The following is an 18,674-nucleotide window of genomic DNA, read 5'->3' as shown; positions in this document are numbered from 1 at the left end:
ACCTAAGAGCCCAATCCTGCTTTCACTGAAGTCACAGGTTGATAGATGCTAGAACATGGACAGATCAACATATATCTGTCCTAGAGGAGTCACCAGTCTCCCACAATTACTGGTTTTCAAAGAAAGGACTAGGAACTCCTGCAATACAGAACTACAGAACATATTGTTCATTACCTAACCCATCCAGGTAATAAAAATATTTGTGTATCGGCCCTCAGAAATGTTTGGAAATGCTAATACTTTAATATATTATAATAACTTTTAAATGTGGGTCTCAAGAACACTTTGAACTAACATTCATGAGTTCTAACTGGAGATTTTGAAACTGCCATATATATAGAGGTGGCTCAGAATGATTTTCACATGGATCTGACCACCCAGAACTCTTCAGGTTTTCTGAAAGTGCTAATAAATACACCAGTAGCTTCATATTCCTTTCATTCCCATTAAATGGCTTTATATATTTAAGCATGATATTAAGGACCATGTACTTCTTTTCCCCTTCCACTACATTCCAGTTGTTGGGGTTTTTTTGTGGGGTTTTTGTTTGTGGTGGTTTTTTTTGTTTGGTTGGGGATTTTTTGCAGGTTTTTTGAATTATTATTATTTTGACTATGTTCTCCACTTACTTGTCCTCTTCCTAAATGGAGTATCTGAAAGTTCTGCAAACCTCTTCATGCAAAAGTGTTTTAGGAATGTAAAAAAACATTATATCTTTGAGAGTGATAGTTGAGCATTATGTTATAATCCTCAGTTTTCTATGTCTTTTGTCACTAAGTAAGTAGGAGCAGAACCGGGCCGTAAAATTACAGCTCCTGCAAAAGGTTCAACAGCTTTAACATCAAAGATCATGTGCCAACTACCTATTTCAGTCCAGCTGACAACTGGCATCAACTGCTGCTTTTACCAGTGACAATGGTTTTTTTCTCTGTTCAAGTATAAGAGCTTTCCCCATGAAAACCATGTCACTAAAATATCATATGAAGTTAATTTCAACACAAAGATTGTGTTAGTTCCCATCCCACCCTTTTATTTATTTTTAAAGACTTTGAACATTCACATTCCTTAATAAAGGGCACATTAAATATAAACACAAAGCCACACAACATGCATGAAAAAGAAGGGTTAAAATGCAACTGTATTTCTCAGACACAAGTCACAGTCATTAAATTAAATTATAACACATACATTATCACTTATTTATTATTTTAAGCTATACAGGCAACATAGCACCAAAAAGGAAAAATTTCCTCTAAACTTGATGAACATTACACAAATATTTGTTTTTGAATTTTGGAAACAAGTATTATCAGAATGACCCTAAATGAAATTCACTATCCCAAGTGTGTTTTATGACATTATTTGGGCAGTGACATATGTCATCAGTTATCTCTGAAAACCCCACCCCACACTTCCCCCCCTTCCAAAGTTTTAAAAAATGAATAGCATATGCTAACAATTAAGATTTCAGGCAGTGGAATATTAATTTAATGTGCTGTATTGGCAATGAGGTATTTTGAAGTTCGACATTAGGCAGCAGCAGAAGTAGAGGTAAAAGACTGAAGCTGGTTTTGAAAACCAAGTTCACTGATTCTGAATTCCCTTTTAATATAAAAGATTATTTTAAAAGATATAAATACTTTTTACACATTAGAAAAAGTGAATGAAGGCACTTATCATACATAGCAAGAATTTCTGCATTAAAATGAAAACAAATAAATATTTTACTTATGCAAGTTTGGGCTGCTTCTGCTTCTGCAGAAGTCAATGGGATGCCTGGCAGTAACAACACTGGAAGGGGACTGGGACTGTTTATAAAAATAGATTCTTACACATTAGAAGTAATAATAGATTTCTTCCACTAGTGCAAAGACAGAACCACACTGAAATTATTCTGGAGCAAATAAATAGAAAACGGAAGAACAGTCACTTTAAAGAACATTATGTTATGTGCGTGAAGGGCAGTAAGTAATAGCAGTAACACATTTCTGACACTTAAAGGTAACTTTGAAGACGATCCACTCTGTTCCTGCCTATTTTCTCTGAAATTCTAAGTAATACTTACGAATTACAAACAAATCCTCAGAGTGAGGAAAAGAAAAAAAATTATTTAATTTTATGAACATTTCAAACAAACACAAATTATCTTCTCTAAGGACCAAATCTTGTCTGTATCACTGACCATAAAGACACCTCAGCACAATCAAACTTAGACTGTTCCAAAAGAACTCAGAAAAGCTAACATTGTTAAACTATAGCTTTGTGGGATTTCTCTTTTAATGTAATTTGAACAGTTAAACACTAGTCTATGATACTCAACTTTTTTTGACTAACAACAAAGTGTAATTGACACAACTAGGTCCTTGTCAGTGTTTTGTTCTTTTAATAGTGTTAGCAAGTGTAAGAGTACTGTATACAAGTACTATTCTTGGGCAAGTTGTGCCTGTCAACTTTTAATCTAAGACCCCTCTAAATAGAGAAAGTATCTTTAAAAACTTTAAAGCAATTAAGAATAGAGTTCTACAGTTACTACCTGACTTTACAACTGGTGTATGAGAAAATTTCAGGACAATCTCTTCCTAAGTTTTAACTTTGAGAAGAACCAGAAGTATCACATCTCAATTCACACAATATAAATGCAAAATAAAAGTATATGAAGCCAAACATGCTAAGAAATTAAATGTAAGAAAACGAAGTGCTAATGCACTACAATTAATTCACACTGGAGTATATAAATCCTCTTCCATTAGTATTAAAGTAATTCCAAATGTTTTCAAGAAAATCTAACAAAAAATAAAAACCTCAAGATAAATCTTAACCTTGCTATGCTCTGAATTGTAAAGTGGTAGAGCTTAGTATCAAACCTGTACATAACAGTGTGAAACTGCTCAGATGAGGAAACTAGAACACCACAAAAATGCTGATTGTTTGATGTAAGAGGATGGCACAGAGCAAAAGCATAACCCTTCACTTCTGTGGCAATACTTGTTCCCTTTAAGCTGCAACAGCTTCCTGTGCTCAGGTAAGACATGCTTCGTGCTCAAACAGGACATGCACGCATCAAGCTGCCTTGTTTCAAATGTGCCATGAAGATTTACTGATAAAAGAGTACTGCAACTGCTTTAGGTAACTCTCAGTCACAATCTGGATTCAATAATCTAACTATGCATTCTTAGTAAAGAAACGAGAAGGATGAGAAGCAGATACATATTTCAAGTTGTGACATACCTGGTTAAAATATCTATGATAAAATTTAGGTTGTCATCCGTGCTTATCCAAGAATGAATGACAAAAAAAAATAATTTAAAGCTTCCAAGGTAACATCAACTGCTACCACCTACTGCCTAAGCAGGAACCTTGCTGTTTGGCTAACCTGGCTCTGCAAGAATTTTGTAAGCACTGAAAAACTATAGGGGGCCAAAAATAAAAACAAACTCCTAAATATATCAAAATTCTTGTCATCCAAAAACATGAACAAACTTTCCTCACTATGTGAAGCTTGATAGAATTGTCTTCCCCTATTTGAATAGATTTTTCGCTTCTCCAGTGTAATTCTGTTCACACTCCCTAAAATCTTTAGGAAAATATATAAAAAACAAAGAGACACAACACAATAGAAGTATATATGTGTCAGGGATTTTGAGAAAGTTGCACTTATTTTCTTTGTGCAGACAACAAACTAAGTGGCATAGAAAAAGATACTAGAAAGGAAGATATGACCATTTAACCAAGAGATAAATACCAAAGCCGTAAAAAAACTGAGATAAAAAGGGGATGTTTCAGTTAGTAGTCAAATACAATCCTTGATGTGAAGGCTCTACACTAAGAAATGCATACATACTAGATGAGTAGAAGAACTATCACCTTTTGAACAGCAGAAGAAAGAGTAAATCAAAACCTCTGTTCACTTTACACATTGTGCCCAGGTACCAGGCAAGGGCTTTGGCATGGGAGATCTCCTAACTTGCTATAATATGTCAAATTATTTCCCAGCCAAGTATTGCTAAAAATAGTATTTTATTCTCTAACATGCTATAAATGAAAGATTTTCAAGACTGCAAATATATCTATGCTTTGTATCTGCAATTTGTTGTACCTAAACATAACCATTGATCCAACCAACATTTGATTTGATTATGCTCTCACATAACTTGTTCTCAGGTTATAGACAAATGTTTGGCTAAGAATACTGAAGTGTGTACATATGGGAAATACTGTTCAAAGAAAAAAAAGCTTAATATTGAATCTAACGAAGCAGCATTGTTGAACTCAGTTAAGATAGATTATTCTATAACTCTTCTAGCATAAAACTGTTAAATCTAGTAATTGTGGTTCCGTTTAAAAACCTTATGGTATCTTTGCAAATTTTCAATACTCTCTCTTTTTATGCTTTAAGTAAAACACAACATGTTGCCATTAGGGTCAGAAAACCAGAAAACCACTTTGATGAAAATGAATGCAATAAACCAGAACTCTTACTGCAAGTACTAAACACAAAAACCCAACAATGCACTCTGGAAAGAAGGCATACAATAAAAATCTATACTTGAACAAAGTACGCTTAGCCAGCTGTCAGAATGCTATGCAATTTTTCTTGACATTATATAATGTGGCATATGGTTTTCATACTTTTTAGCTTGTAATTTCTTCATTCTTTCATGAAGTTTTGGAACATTGCCTCAATCCCTTCACCAATGAAACCAGAGTACTCATAGAAAAATATCCAAGATATATGAGCCAAATTAACTGGTGGTGCAGCCTCATTGAAGTAAGCACCTATATTTACCTCAAGTATTATTTATCATATAAACACATTACAAAGATGTATATATCAATTACAGGCATAAGGATGTGTTTCCTAGCTATCCTTCCTGTAAAACTTCAGAGACTCTTTCTGGTTTGGATATCGTTCTATGAAAATATTGGACTGAATTAAAGATTCATAGATAAGCAAAGAATGAAAGTTTCTGAATATGATTGATATTTATGACAAAGTGTCCTGGAGTGGTACAAGTCTTTAGAATTTGAGATTTACTTGCCTCACCTCCCTTTGGACAACTGCAGAGACAGCAACAGAGGAGTACACAGCCTTCAAGCTTTGTGACAGTCATCTCCATTAGTCACAGACAGACATTATAAAGTGTAACAGCCCATAGCTGCTGAACTGCAAAAAGCATCAATCAGAATTCTGGCTTCAAATCGTAAATGGAGCCTTGTTTGCAACTGCCTATTGTGCATTTACAAGGTATGTTTTATTTTAATTACGTGGTGTAAAATAAATCAAAAACTGAAAAAAATGTACTTAGAAGGCATACTGCTAAAAGTTGTCTTAAATATATAGTGATACCTAGTGGAAGAAGTTAGAATCATTAAGGTTAGAAAAGACCTCCAAGATCACCTAGTCCAACCTTTGACCAATCACCACCTTGTCAGTGATACCATGGCACTAACTGCCACTTCCAGTTGTTTCTTGAATGTCACATCCAGTCGTTTCTTGGTAGGAAGAAGCTGGAATGCCACAATATGGAAGAGACTACAAAAGACCTTGACAACTGATAAACTAGACCAATCCTCCTATATGGTGGATTATGTTCTTTACTCAGAGTTCTGAATTAGTCTTAGCTAATTTGACTTTTTCTGAATCTATTTCTCCTGGAACCTAAATCCAAGAGGAAACTATCTGGCTATGTAAAAGCTGGAATAAACCATGAGTGAAGCTCTTAGTTCAGACATGGTTTAGACAAAGCTACATTAGAATAAAGAATTTTTTTAATGCAATTTAGGTACCCATTTCTTAACTGTCTGGGCCAGAGAAAGACCATTATTCAAGGAGTTATTCCGTGTAAAGCAATTGCTCAGAAATTGCCTAATTTCTACTCCCCCCTCCATGTATTTTCTTTGCCATGCATGCCAGAAGGAAAAGACGGAGGAATCTATTATAGAAAGTTACACTACATGTGGGAATTCTCACATCTCTGTTCCTGCTTAAGTTTTGACATTAGTTTTGACACAGTAGATACAAAAGTGCAATGCACTGCTGTCCTGGCACATAAATATTACCCAGAAAAATTATTAAGTATTATTTTATCTGAGTCTTGCTGTCTTTATAGAGAAGGGAATAAGTATAAATGTGACAGGCTTGAGGATTTCTGCCTCCAGAGAGCATCCAGTCATTAACAGTTCCCTATGTCAGAGCATATTGTATGCCAAAAATGCGTAAGATTGGCAATAGATCATGGCCCTGCCTAACTAACATGTTGCTACTCAACTATGGCTAAACAAAGCTGTTTATGCTAGGCTACAACAGTATTCCTGTGAATAAAGCTTTTACTGTTCTCATAACAGTCATGCTAAATGAATAAATTTTGTTGTTTAAACAGCAACAAAACCCATAACTTAAGTTTGTGTGTTGGCAGCATTCAAATTAGCTAAATTACTAAAATGCAATGGCATATTCAATATGTGAACCTGCTCATATTTCCTGAATTGGCTGTTTGTTTCTGCAGAACACCACATGGAGTGTGATGAAATTAAATTTTTTTACAGATTAACCAGAGCTTGCAATCATATCTAAAAGAGAGGCCACAAACCCTCTCTCTGGTAACTAGAATCCATTAGTTTTTGAAGGATTAAAATGGCTTTTCATGTCAATTGAGATATAAATCAACAAGAAAACCTTTCTAAAACTAAGCCATATGTAACATTTACAATATATTACAAGAGCTTACAGGTAACCTATTAATACAGGACAAACTGCATCACTCAGGGAATGAACAGGCTGTGAATAACTTTTGATGGTGTCTGCTAAACACAAACCCGTAACACTGTTTTGCATAGTGGAAGAAAGTGATAACTGTGGTAAACCATTAATTAAAACTTTCACTTTACAGTCTATTTTCTATAAATTAGAATAGATTATATAAACACTAGAAAATTATTACAGTTGAAATTCGGCAGTATTTTTAAAATGTTCCAATATTAATTCAAAGAACCAAATGACATAAATTTATTAATAAAAAACCCCCAAGCAACTATGGTCCCAGCACATCTCCCAGGGATGTTAGTGACAGGTTTTTAACTGATTTTGGTGGAACCAGAACTGGATCCAACCTCCTTTGATTGCCATTATTCTCCTTAGAATTTAGCACAATAATAGATATTGTTGCCAAATTCACAGCTTAGGAAATATAACATACTCTATATTGCAAAGCTTGCTGTAATTACTTCAGTATGTTAATAATCTGCTAGTGGCAAGTTGAAAGATTAATGGTGATTACAGTAGGCATTTTTACACATTAATAGCGACATGTAGACAATAACATATTATAGTTACATACATAATTATACATAGACAGCTTTAATTAGTCACATTTTTAAAACCACAAATATAAACTTTTATACACAAATGTACAGGTAATATGGAGTAAAATGTTTGATGACAGAGTATAATACACGTGTGAGCTATTTTATACTTAAATATACTATAGGAAAAAATGCATTAAACATACCTTTGTTTGGTTTTTTTAGTAGATAATACTACAGCATAAATTACAGCATATCCTTTTAAATTTAAACACAGACCAAATCATAACCTTTCAAAATAGAACAATCTATTAGGTAATGATATTTGGCTATGATGATTTCTGGTAGTTTTCAAAATATTCCCTATAATGTTTTACAGAGCTTGATGCTGCTCCCACTGAAGGAAACAGCTGCTTCTCATTTAATTCAATGTCCGCAGGAACAATTTCTTAAAAAACTACATAGACTACATTCCACATGCATTATTATTTCACTGTTATCAAATAAAATAATAATATAACTTTTAAAAGGTAAGGGAAATAGAGTGATAGAAAACACAAGAAAGTGAATTAGTGAATGCTATCGTACCGATTTCCACGGTCCCCGATGCCATGAAACATCACCAGGGCAAGAATGCACATTACATTGTGCCATATTAGGTGGCTTGTCTAGAATTTCACAGTTTTGATCACCCAACATTTGTCCACTAGGAAGCTGACAAATCACCAGTCTTGTCTTTATTCCGTCTCCACAAGTTTGAGTACACTGCAATACAGAATTTTACATGCAATAATTTTTTAAAGAGAGTCATCACATACCATTAAAGCAAAAAGTTACAGCAATAATCAATGTCTGTTACTATTTACTATGTCTATTTCCATATTTCCTGTTCACTTTATTCAAGAATAAGGACTTAAAGTCTAATCTCATGTAATGAAAAAAAAATTCTTTTACCAAACTACATTCTTATGGTTTATTAAGTGATTTTCTGCAGAAAGTCTCAGTTACAGAGACCTGATTGAAGAGAAGTAACCATTTGTGAGAATAAACGGTGAGTGTATCTCTTTCTTTGGTAAGAGGAAAAGACTGAAGTTTGTCTTAAAACTAGTTTTCCCTGCCAGACACTGGGCAGAAAACTCAAGACACTGGGCACACTTCTACACAGTCTAATTTATACAGACTAAGTGTAAAATGCTTATAGGATGTGTTCAGTTTTCCTGTAATTCTGCAATACCAGACAAAAATACTATTCACATTCCTAATGAGCAATTAAAGACAACCTATAATAGTTAATATTTTTTTTACTGTATTCCTGAGGATTCTAAATTAGACAAAAACTGCAGCATCTGCATTAACTGTATCCCAAGTCTGAGGCTATGGACAGAAGAAATATGACACTCAGCCTGGCCTTGAGAACTTAAATGGCTAAATCTGGCCAAAATGAGGGTAAAAAAGTAAAATAAAAAGTCACTCAATCAATTTTTTTTCTTCCTTTTTCAACTCTAGGCATTGATTTATAAAGAATAAGAAAAGTGAGGACAATCACAAGAGGTTAAATTAGAATAAAACAAACCAGCTTAAACTTTGGTTGAGCAAGAATGTGTGGTCAACATATGACATGATATGGCATGGAGAAACTGGTTTTTGTCCAATAACGTACAACGTTTCATCAAAACATTCTAGCCCAGACACACTTTTTAGATGCATGATCCTATCTTCATAATTCTAATTTGTAACTATAACCCAGTAGGTACTACTACTTGCCTTGTTATTCTAGTCCGTGTCTATGAAATTAGACATAATAAACTTTCTTTGCAGCTTCTTGTGCTCTTTTTTTATTCCTCAGACTAGCTATTGCACTCAGGTTTTTCTGCATACGATTCGTCTTTTTGTAGCAAAAAATTATTTTATATTTCTCAAGATTCAAGATGCTATGGCAACACAACTGTGTGTTGCACATCCTTAGCCTCACACAATACTTAACTCTTTTGGATGTATATTTACACCACTCATATTTCCACTACAGTTCTGTATTTGAACAAAGTCTAGGTAAACAGGTTGAAACTCATTCTTTTTAAATGATGAACAGAAAGGTGCTCAGTTCTACTCATAATCAAATAATTATGTTACTATTTCTAAGTTTATTTGGTAAATAATATTTCCCTTTGAAAGTGAAATGCTCTTACTTCTCCCCAGTTCCCAAAGTTCCACCGTGGGCAGGGTCCAGAATCACAATGTCTTGACTCTGGAGGTTTTGTTGCCTCATCACAATAATTAGCACTTCTTCCTTCCTCATCTTGACATACTACAACTCGACGGTGAAATCCACCTGCACAAGTACTAGAGCACTACCAAAACATGTAAACATATGTATCGCCATTGCATGATCACAAAAATGTAAAATATGCTGGTCAAAACAAATTATTTTTAAATGTTAACCTTCAAAATTGAAAACTGAAAGAAGAAAGGACTAATATTTCGAATTTAAATTTGAAATCACAGAAAAATTGCATTTAGATTATATTCTGAATAACAACAATAAATTTTAAAATGAATGTGCTTCTCTTTTGACCAAATCTGTACTGCAATAACATTTCTAGAAATATTAACACACATGTGAGAAAACAAATGAATATATTCTAAAAAAAATTCTTACTGCTCCCCAGGGTCCAGTTCTCCACTGATATCCTCCCACAGAGGGACGGTTCCATTGGTTTATATTGTCCTGTGGATGGTGTATTGGGAGGTAACCTATTTCTGGAAAATGGCTTGGAGGGTCATGCATTTTCGGAATTTGATGATAAACCAGTGGACATGGTGGCATGTTACATTCTTGTTCCTTAGAAGGTCGGCCTTCAGGATCACAGTAATTCTCATTGATTTCTTGATGATAGTTGACACAGATAACTTGTCTTGTTACTATTCCACTATCACACGTAACTGTGCACTGACCAAAAAATTAATGCAGTGTTTGTGACAGAACATTGAAAATTAATAGCCAAAGATATTTATATTTACTTTCAACAAGAAGAAACATTTACTTCATATTTTTCAAGGAATGCAATTTCAATCACACTTGCACAAAATATGAACTCCCAATTTGTCAACAGAGACTTTGGCCAAAAATCTAAATAGACACATTAAAGAAAAGTTACATTTAATACTTACAGGAGACCAATTTCCAACTTGCCACTCTCCACATGGGCTAAAGCAGCTTGAAATTTCAGCTGGTCGTGGTAAATGAGCACAGAAAGATTCATCTGCTATTCCTCCATGAGCGTCTCTACAACTCACATAGCGAGCACGATCACCCTTCCCACAGGATGCAGAGCACTATCAGAGAACAATCCAAGCTCATCGCACTTTAGGAGACCAAAACAAGATCATGCAAGCACCTAGACTACTAATATAGCTTAGCATTAGCTTACTTTAGAATTAAACCAGATTTCCATTTCACCCTACCAGAGCTATGCATTCAGTGAGCAAAGTGAAATATTGCTGAATGGTTTAGGCCTTAAGAATTCTTGTTGGCTTGGAACTGAAATGCATGGCCTTAATTCTCATGAAGCAGTTCAGCATTATATAAACAGGCAGCATTTAAACTATAACATGGAGTAATTAGCAAGTTGCAAGGCAATTTTTCTATTTATTAACACCAGAAATATCAGTAACTTCCAGAACACTTTAGTTATTACACAGCGACGCAATATTTATGTCAACTGTTAAAATAAAACCTGATATTCAATTTGCCATTATGGTTTGTATCAGCATATTCCATTGAGCCCTTTCTGATACCTTTATAGCTGAGAAGTTCAAGGTGGATTTAGTGAAGAGCTGCTGAGCAGCCTCAGCCTATACACACTTTACTGCTATTTAGTTTAAATAGATGTGCAAAGATATAATTGCATGATATGCTTTGTTAAGTATCTCAAGGGATTAATACAGACACCCACATTTTTAGATATAATTTTAAATTTTCACACTGCTATCAAGTAAAACTAACTTTCAACATTATCAAGATTAAAACTCTTCAATTAAAAAAAGTTTGTGTAAGAACCAAAGCAATGCTTGCTTTACAAAAAAAGTCAAATTAGGCCTTTAAAGACCCAAATTGTTTAATATTACTATTCCCATAAAAGATTTAAATCATATTCTGTGATTATGTAATATTTTATAATGACAGCTGCTCTCCATACTTGAAAACTGATCAATTATTTAAAAAACCCACTTCTAGCACACTCTCAATTACATGAAAACTTTTTTGCTCAGAACCCCAGCTCCTAGAATTCTGCCTTTTTGCACTTATTTTCCCTGCTTTGATTTGAAGCACACAGAGTTTCCTGTGTGCCTATCTCCTCCTTAAGAAACAGGTTCTTTTCTTATAAAACATATCAGAGTTCCTTTCTAATTTATCCCAAACAGACTTCAGTCTGAAAAATATATTAATAAGAGCTTTATGGAAAAATGGGTGAATGAATGGAGGCCTGTTCTGCAAGATGTGAGTGCTACATTACATACTGGGGTCCATGATCCATATCTCCATTGGGTGACCTTTCCCACACGGACTAGAGGAAGTGAAGTAGTCCATAATTTTGTATTTTCTGGACAAGGGGGCAATTCACATTCCTGTGGGGGTGAGAAAAAAAACAACTTTCAAAATATACATTTTGGAAGAGCCAAACATAAGGTAATGGCTCCTGAAGACACAGATCCTACCATTACAATAAGCCAGCGTTAACTAACAAGAATATACCATCTTCTAACTTTCCCCTTGGAATTATTCAAAGACTTTTCATTGAATTGTTTTGTTTTGTTTCAAATCCAGTGTCAAAGAAAATTTATTTGATGTTACAACTGTATTAGTAATAACTAACTTTGAGAAAGAACAGTTTTGGGCAACTTGCCAGAGACAAGAGGCATAGATGTTACTGTGTCCTGTTTCATAGTCATAGACAGTACAGAAGAACTAAGCTGTGCTGTCCTGCCCTTTATACCTTCAGCTACTGAGAACACAAATTTGCTCACTTTCAGCCAACAGCCAAACAGGCAACACAATTGAACAAACAAAGCATACTCAAACCCAGTGTTTCCATGTGTAAGTGGAAATAAATTTATACCAATTAACTGTCTTTTACATTTAGAAATCTTATTAAACAAGTCATCAGACAGCTGGTAACTTGTGACTGGTTTACTCTGGACCATAGAATACATTTTTCCCCTCTTCTCCTTGAGACAAAAGGCAGAGTATGTGCTTAAGGAGGTATGTGGTTTCCAGCCAAGTGGGGCATAAATAAGATGTATCAATGCAGTGACCAGATCAACATATTAATTAACAGCACCTAAGACACCAATTGCTTTTAGTTAAAAGTAAACCCACTGGCTGTATTAAAAATATTTCTTCTGAAAAATGATAGATTCAAATTATATAATGGAATAAATAAACTGAGGTAAGAACAAAAGGTAAAGAACCATATTGAATCATAATTCATCTTTTCACAGTTTTTAGTTAGTATTATTGCTGCAACTGAAGCTTTCTTCAAGTAACCATGTGGTTCTTCTAACAACTATATACAATTTTAGGTAATACCAAGCTAGTTAGGTACTATTATTTACTCATCATGATGGCAAGCAGTGTTGTTGTAATATTCTACATGTTGAAGCTTCCTCCACTGCTAAATAATCACAGGCCTTTGGATTTTTTCAATCATATAGCAAATTTTCAAACCTCCAGTTTCCGAATTGCTCTTATTTAATTCCCTAGACTAAATTTGAAGTCTGTGGGAAAAAAATGCAGCTACGTTTCAATATTTTCTTCTCATTTTAAAACTTCTTTCTTCCAAGTTCCTTCAAAGAGTCAGTAAACACGATTTGTATTTAGATGCTTTCAACTAAGAAGGACAATCGAGTGAGTGGTATATTTTAACTTACTTGGGTATCTCTAGGACGAGTAGCAGCATTGCACTCCCTGTCATCATCAAGAATAACCCGGTAAGTCCCAGTGACACATTTGACTGCACGAATCTGGTATCCACGTCCACACGTTACAGCACACTGTCCAAGTCAATAATTTCACACACTTGAAACAGCACTATTTATAATCAAATTTCATTTAAAATTTCATTTTCTATTTTAAAACTCTATAATGAATAGGAGTAACTACTGGGATGATATTAACTTTCTTTGTGGCAGACTGTAAAATGCTTAAACAGTGTCCATAACACACCAGTGTTTTGGATATTGCTAAACAGTGCTTGTGCAGGATAAAGGCTTTCTCTGTTTCCCCTTTCTACCCTCTGCAGTGAGCAGGCTGGAGGTGGGCTGGAGAATGGAAGGAACACTGTCAGGACAGCTGACCTGACCTGATCAAAGAGACAATCCATGCTATATAATGTCATGCTCAGCAATAGAAAATGGAGTAGAGAAAGTGGAGGTGGGAAAAGGGGGAGTAAGGAGTGGCTTACAAATGAATCACTAGCTGAAGCTGTTAAATGCCTTTCCTCCACTATAGTTTGACAAGAGCACACTCAAAGAAGGCACCTAAAACATTAGATGGCCGAAAACATTATGACACAAACCCTATCCCTATAAATGTTGTGGTTCAAGCATAAATACTTGTACAAACTTGGTTGTGAATGGCTATGGAAAAACTGCAATGAAAAGCTCTGCTCCAGCAACAGACTGGTAAATTACTTGTACAAGCTATTCCAACAAGCTATCTTTTATTCAGAAGAATTCTATTATGGGACTGAATTAATTTTTTATTTCATTTTTGCATTTAGTTTGTAGGAAAGGAAAATCAGCACCTTGCGAGCAAAAGATTACACAAAAGGAATTCAACATTATGTTAGACGAAAGTGTGGTTACCTCCAAGGTAAAAAAAGTAAAAGAAATGTCTAAGTTAAAAATATACTTAATGTCCAAAGGTGTACTTATTCTGTATTTTGCTAACAAGATTATATGTAAAAAAAAAAAAAGAAGTGTCAGCTGCTATTCAGTTATGAATTCCCACTAACATCCAAGAAACACTGAATAATCCAACACTTCTGTGGTTTGAGCAACTTGGTCTTATAAAAGCTCAGGAAATTGAGTACCTTTTTAAAAAAAAATTACTTCTCATCTATTTGGTGACAAAAGTTTCTTTCACAAATTAATTCACTTTTTTCTGGAATTTTGAAGCCACTTTGGTACACATTAGGTGAGTGTCATTATACACAGGAACATACTTTTCAACAGCATTTTCATGTAAAGAGATAGCAGATCTTTTATCACTGAGGGTAAAATCAAAACAACAAAATGTTGTCTTCTTCCCTGTTATTATTAGCATATACACTTCTATGATCTTAGTTAAAGCTACCACTTGAATATGCCCATATATAAATATTTGGTCTTTTACCTGTCTCATTCATCTGAACAGTTTGCTGTCTACAATTTAATTATTCTAGTGATGTAATACATCAATGTGCAAAAGCATCTTTGGTATTAAGGATCAATGACTATTTTAGGCATTTAACTTACATGTGGGTGTTTGTAAATTACAGGTTAGATAGCAAATAGGATCCTGCAAACTAATACTTGAATCATGTCAACTAAAATAACTGTGTAAGATTCAATTCAAATGTTTAAAAGGTTTTGTTTTGTGATCATTCATAATCTCAACTATAAAACAAGAAGCCAGGAATCCTTATGTACTCACTGATCCCCAAGGCCCTACTTGCCAGGATGCACATTCATTTAGTTCACACGGTGCTATTGATTCTGGCCTTATATTTGGATTACAGACATCATCTCTCAGTTGTTCATCATTAATTTGGCACCAGACTTGACGATGCTTCATTCCTTTGCCACATGTCACAGGGCACTGTAAAATTATTAGAATCATCAGTTTGTAAAGACATGAATTGACATTAATGGCTTCACTTGCTTTCAGTAATCTGTTGGATTTTAAAAATCACATAAATAAGAAAAATATTCTATGCTAGTAAGTAGTCCAAAAAACTCCTAGTTCTTTCATGAACTCTCCAATTCCTGTAAATATCAACTCAAAACCTAATACAAAGGAATCACTATTAAGATTCTAAAGCTATGAAACATGAGAACTATTTACAGATCATTTATTTTCAGTAGAATAAAGAATATTTGTTTAAAATATGTACACATATTTTAAACAAATATGTATGTACATATGTACACAGCTTTCTCTGCAAAAATGTTTAAATCATCCATGATTCTTTTATATCCATACAATCTGTAATAAAATGAATATAAATCTGTTCTTCAGTTGGCTGTAATAGATCTCATTTCTTCATAAAAAAGGAAGATGTACATATTACTGTGGACAGATTTACTTTAAATAGCTTCACTACCTCACTTCAATGTAACAAAATGTAAGAGAAATATAAGTTCTAGGAGGGTTTTACACAAGTTCTCATGCCATTTCTACATCTGGGATGTGTATCAGCCAAATCATAAGACTTCAGAATTTTGATTACAGTGTGCCCCAAAACCGACAGAATAAAAAACTCTAAACATGCAATGCAGCTTATTTTATTATCAATTACCAGGACCAAATGTGCCTCAAGTTTAACATGCTTTCATTACCTCACTCCAGTCACTAACAGACCAGCTTGGGCATAAGAATTCATTGCAACTCTGTGTTAGAACTTTCGGAAGTTCCTGGCATTCTTTGTCAGGGAGATGACGACCCAAGTTGTTCATACAAAAAGCTTCTCTGGTTCTGACACCTCCTGCACAGCTCCTGGAACACTGCAGTGTATAGACAATATTATGAAGCAGGAAACAGAACATGATAAAACCAGGTCAAAATACATCACCAGTCTTAAAAGTGAAAGACATTAATGATTGTGTTAGACAATTGTGTCCTACGTTTAATCCGCGGACTGCTAATATGTGCACTTGACATAAATTTGGCACTTTGTTTAGTAGTTCCAAGATAAAACTCTTTAACGAAGATTAAAACTGAAATTGTACTTACTCCTCTTCTCCAAACTATCCTCAGAACTAAATTATTAAGACTGCAAATAAAATATATACCTTTAACTACCAGATCTTCTCTGCTGACTTCTAAAACCAAGCTGCAAGCAAACTACAGCTTCTTACAAAAATATGAGGAAGTTGCTGAAATACAAAGGTTGGAATTAGCTGCTCCTGCAAATCTGCATTTGTCATGAATGCTAACCAGACTATAATGGCACAATTATGAAGTTTTACATTTATACCTCTGACCATTCTGTGTAGTGCCAACTTGTTAACATACAGTCACCATGGCAGGGCTCTCTGGTTGGTGGTTTCTGCTGATCAGCACAGTGCTTATCATCTACTGGAGCACTGAATCCTTCTGAAATAGAGTACTTCATGCAGTGGAATTCAATAGACCGATACCCGGGGCCACACTTTGATGTGCAGTCACTTTTGCCAACATTGTGCCACCTACAAGGACAAACTGTTATAGAAAGCTAACTATGTTTTAAAAAAATATAGCAAATAAAGCACTCAGGAAATATATCTAGGAATGACATGTAAATATACATAGGCATTTTAGGAAACAGATAAAACTGTAAACTCAATCTCACGACTGGAATTTTCAAAGCAATATAAACGAATTTTACTCATGAACGTAAAACCACTTTTAAAATTTAAAGGATCTTTTGTCCTAATCTCCTAGGTGACTTAGAAAAATGTAAGCTGTAATTCTAACTGTTCATCCTCTGAATACTTCAGCATGGGCTTTCTGGGATTGTAAAAACACAGGTCTGTTTCAAATTAGTTCTGGTTGTGGGTATAATTCTGGTGAAAAACGTATTTCACCTTGCAATACAAGTTTTTGTGCTGGAATATACAAAACAGATTCACAACCCTAACAAGAGACTTTGTACCCTAGTTCTACTTAGATTCAGAGGTGCAAATACAATGTATAAACCCATTATGCCAACAGAATTGAGGAAAAGAAGGACAGACGGGAGGGATGGGGGAGGTAGAGAGGGATGGAGGGACAGAGCATAAAGTAATCTGAATAACTGTTTCAATCTTGATCAACAGAAAAATCTAAGGCCACAGTAGCTCCATCAGTTAGGAACCTGTTTTTACCTTAATTCACACTCAGTATTACACTCCTCAAAGACACTCGGTACTGTGGGTAGAAGTTCACATCTTTGATCAGACACTACCACGTGATCACTTTTACGTATACATGTCATTCTTCTTCTTCGAATACCTTGAAAAAGAACCAAAAAAGCAAATAAAGAGCTAAAATAAGAGTGCCTTTCTGCATTAATGGATTCCATTCATCATTTAGGAATTTAACTGAGATACTCCATTAACACAAATCACTATATAGCAGATTCTGCACAAACATGCAGAAAATTTGATCACAGGGTACCTAAAAGATCTGGAGTGTTGGGAGAAGTACCACAGCTGTCAGATTCTCTGCTTCTCTAGCATATGAGCATATCTATAGGCTGACTCAAAATACAAAGAAATTCACCATCACACATCTTCGGGCCTTTCTAGAACCCACTAATAGGAGTATCTGTCAAAAATCTGCGTATGTACACTTCCTACACATACATTTCATAAATGCTGTGGCTTTATTTTTACCCTGGAATGGCCTATAGAATAACAGTTAAAAAGTATAAAATTTATCTTTGAATAGATTTATCTCATGTAACAGATGATCAAAAAAGACAAATGTCTATGAGAGACACTAGACAAATCAGTGACCATCTGGAAAGATGATAATAGAAGCCTAATGCATATTAGTAGATATATGACACTGCTTTCTAAGGATGCATTAGAGATGATTAAACTTTTTTTAAAACCACTCCTATGGCTACAAATGTAGGCATGAATACAGAATTGCACTGCATAAGTACTGAAAGCAGAAAAACCAAAACCAGAAGCTATTCTGTCCTTAAAGGCTCTGTGCACCTAAAGTTTACTGAGGGTAACAAGTTTCTTCTTACAAATAGGGGTGAAAAACCTGAGTACTTAAAACATCCCCTCCTAAATCCATCATGTCTTTGGTGCTGGTGAAAAAATTCTTCAAAGTACCTTGACACATCCTGCTGCAGTCTTGCCAGGGTCCATAGGGATCCCATGTAAACAGATCACTTCCATCTTCTATTGGGATATTGTTTACTGAGGGTAACAAGTTTCTTCTTACAAATAGGGGTGAAAAACCTGAGTACTTAAAACATCCCCTCCTAAATCCATCATGTCTTTGGTGCTGGTGAAAAAATTCTTCAAAGTACCTTGACACATCCTGCTGCAGTCTTGCCAGGGTCCATAGGGATCCCATGTAAACAGATCACTTCCATCTTCTATTGGGATATTGAACGAGTAATGCAGGATTGTAC

The 18,674-nt window shown here is 34.7% G+C and overlaps 1 protein-coding gene across 1 annotated transcript in view; it reads right to left on the bottom strand.

The window, feature by feature from the left end:
* ADAMTS20 (ADAM metallopeptidase with thrombospondin type 1 motif, 20) overlaps positions 1-18,674 on the bottom strand; it is a gene marked incomplete at both ends in the record, with an annotated part of 62,874 nt that overhangs the window by 20,362 nt on the left and 23,838 nt on the right. The window contains 11 exons of the mRNA XM_009069510.1: positions 7,891-8,067; positions 9,489-9,650; positions 9,959-10,249; positions 10,471-10,635; positions 11,821-11,928; positions 13,231-13,353; positions 14,996-15,160; positions 15,901-16,065; positions 16,539-16,749; positions 17,407-17,533; positions 18,570-18,657. Coding sequence (XP_009067758.1) covers positions 7,891-8,067; positions 9,489-9,650; positions 9,959-10,249; positions 10,471-10,635; positions 11,821-11,928; positions 13,231-13,353; positions 14,996-15,160; positions 15,901-16,065; positions 16,539-16,749; positions 17,407-17,533; positions 18,570-18,657 — 1,782 coding nt within the window. The remainder of the gene's footprint in view (positions 1-7,890; positions 8,068-9,488; positions 9,651-9,958; positions 10,250-10,470; positions 10,636-11,820; positions 11,929-13,230; positions 13,354-14,995; positions 15,161-15,900; positions 16,066-16,538; positions 16,750-17,406; positions 17,534-18,569; positions 18,658-18,674) is intronic.

This window comes from Acanthisitta chloris, unplaced genomic scaffold (assembly GCF_000695815.1).
Source record: "Acanthisitta chloris isolate BGI_N310 unplaced genomic scaffold, ASM69581v1 scaffold5232, whole genome shotgun sequence".
Taxonomy (NCBI): domain Eukaryota; kingdom Metazoa; phylum Chordata; class Aves; order Passeriformes; family Acanthisittidae; genus Acanthisitta; species Acanthisitta chloris.
Note: the sequence above shows the minus strand (reverse complement) of the source record. Positions and strands in the feature narration are given on the sequence as shown.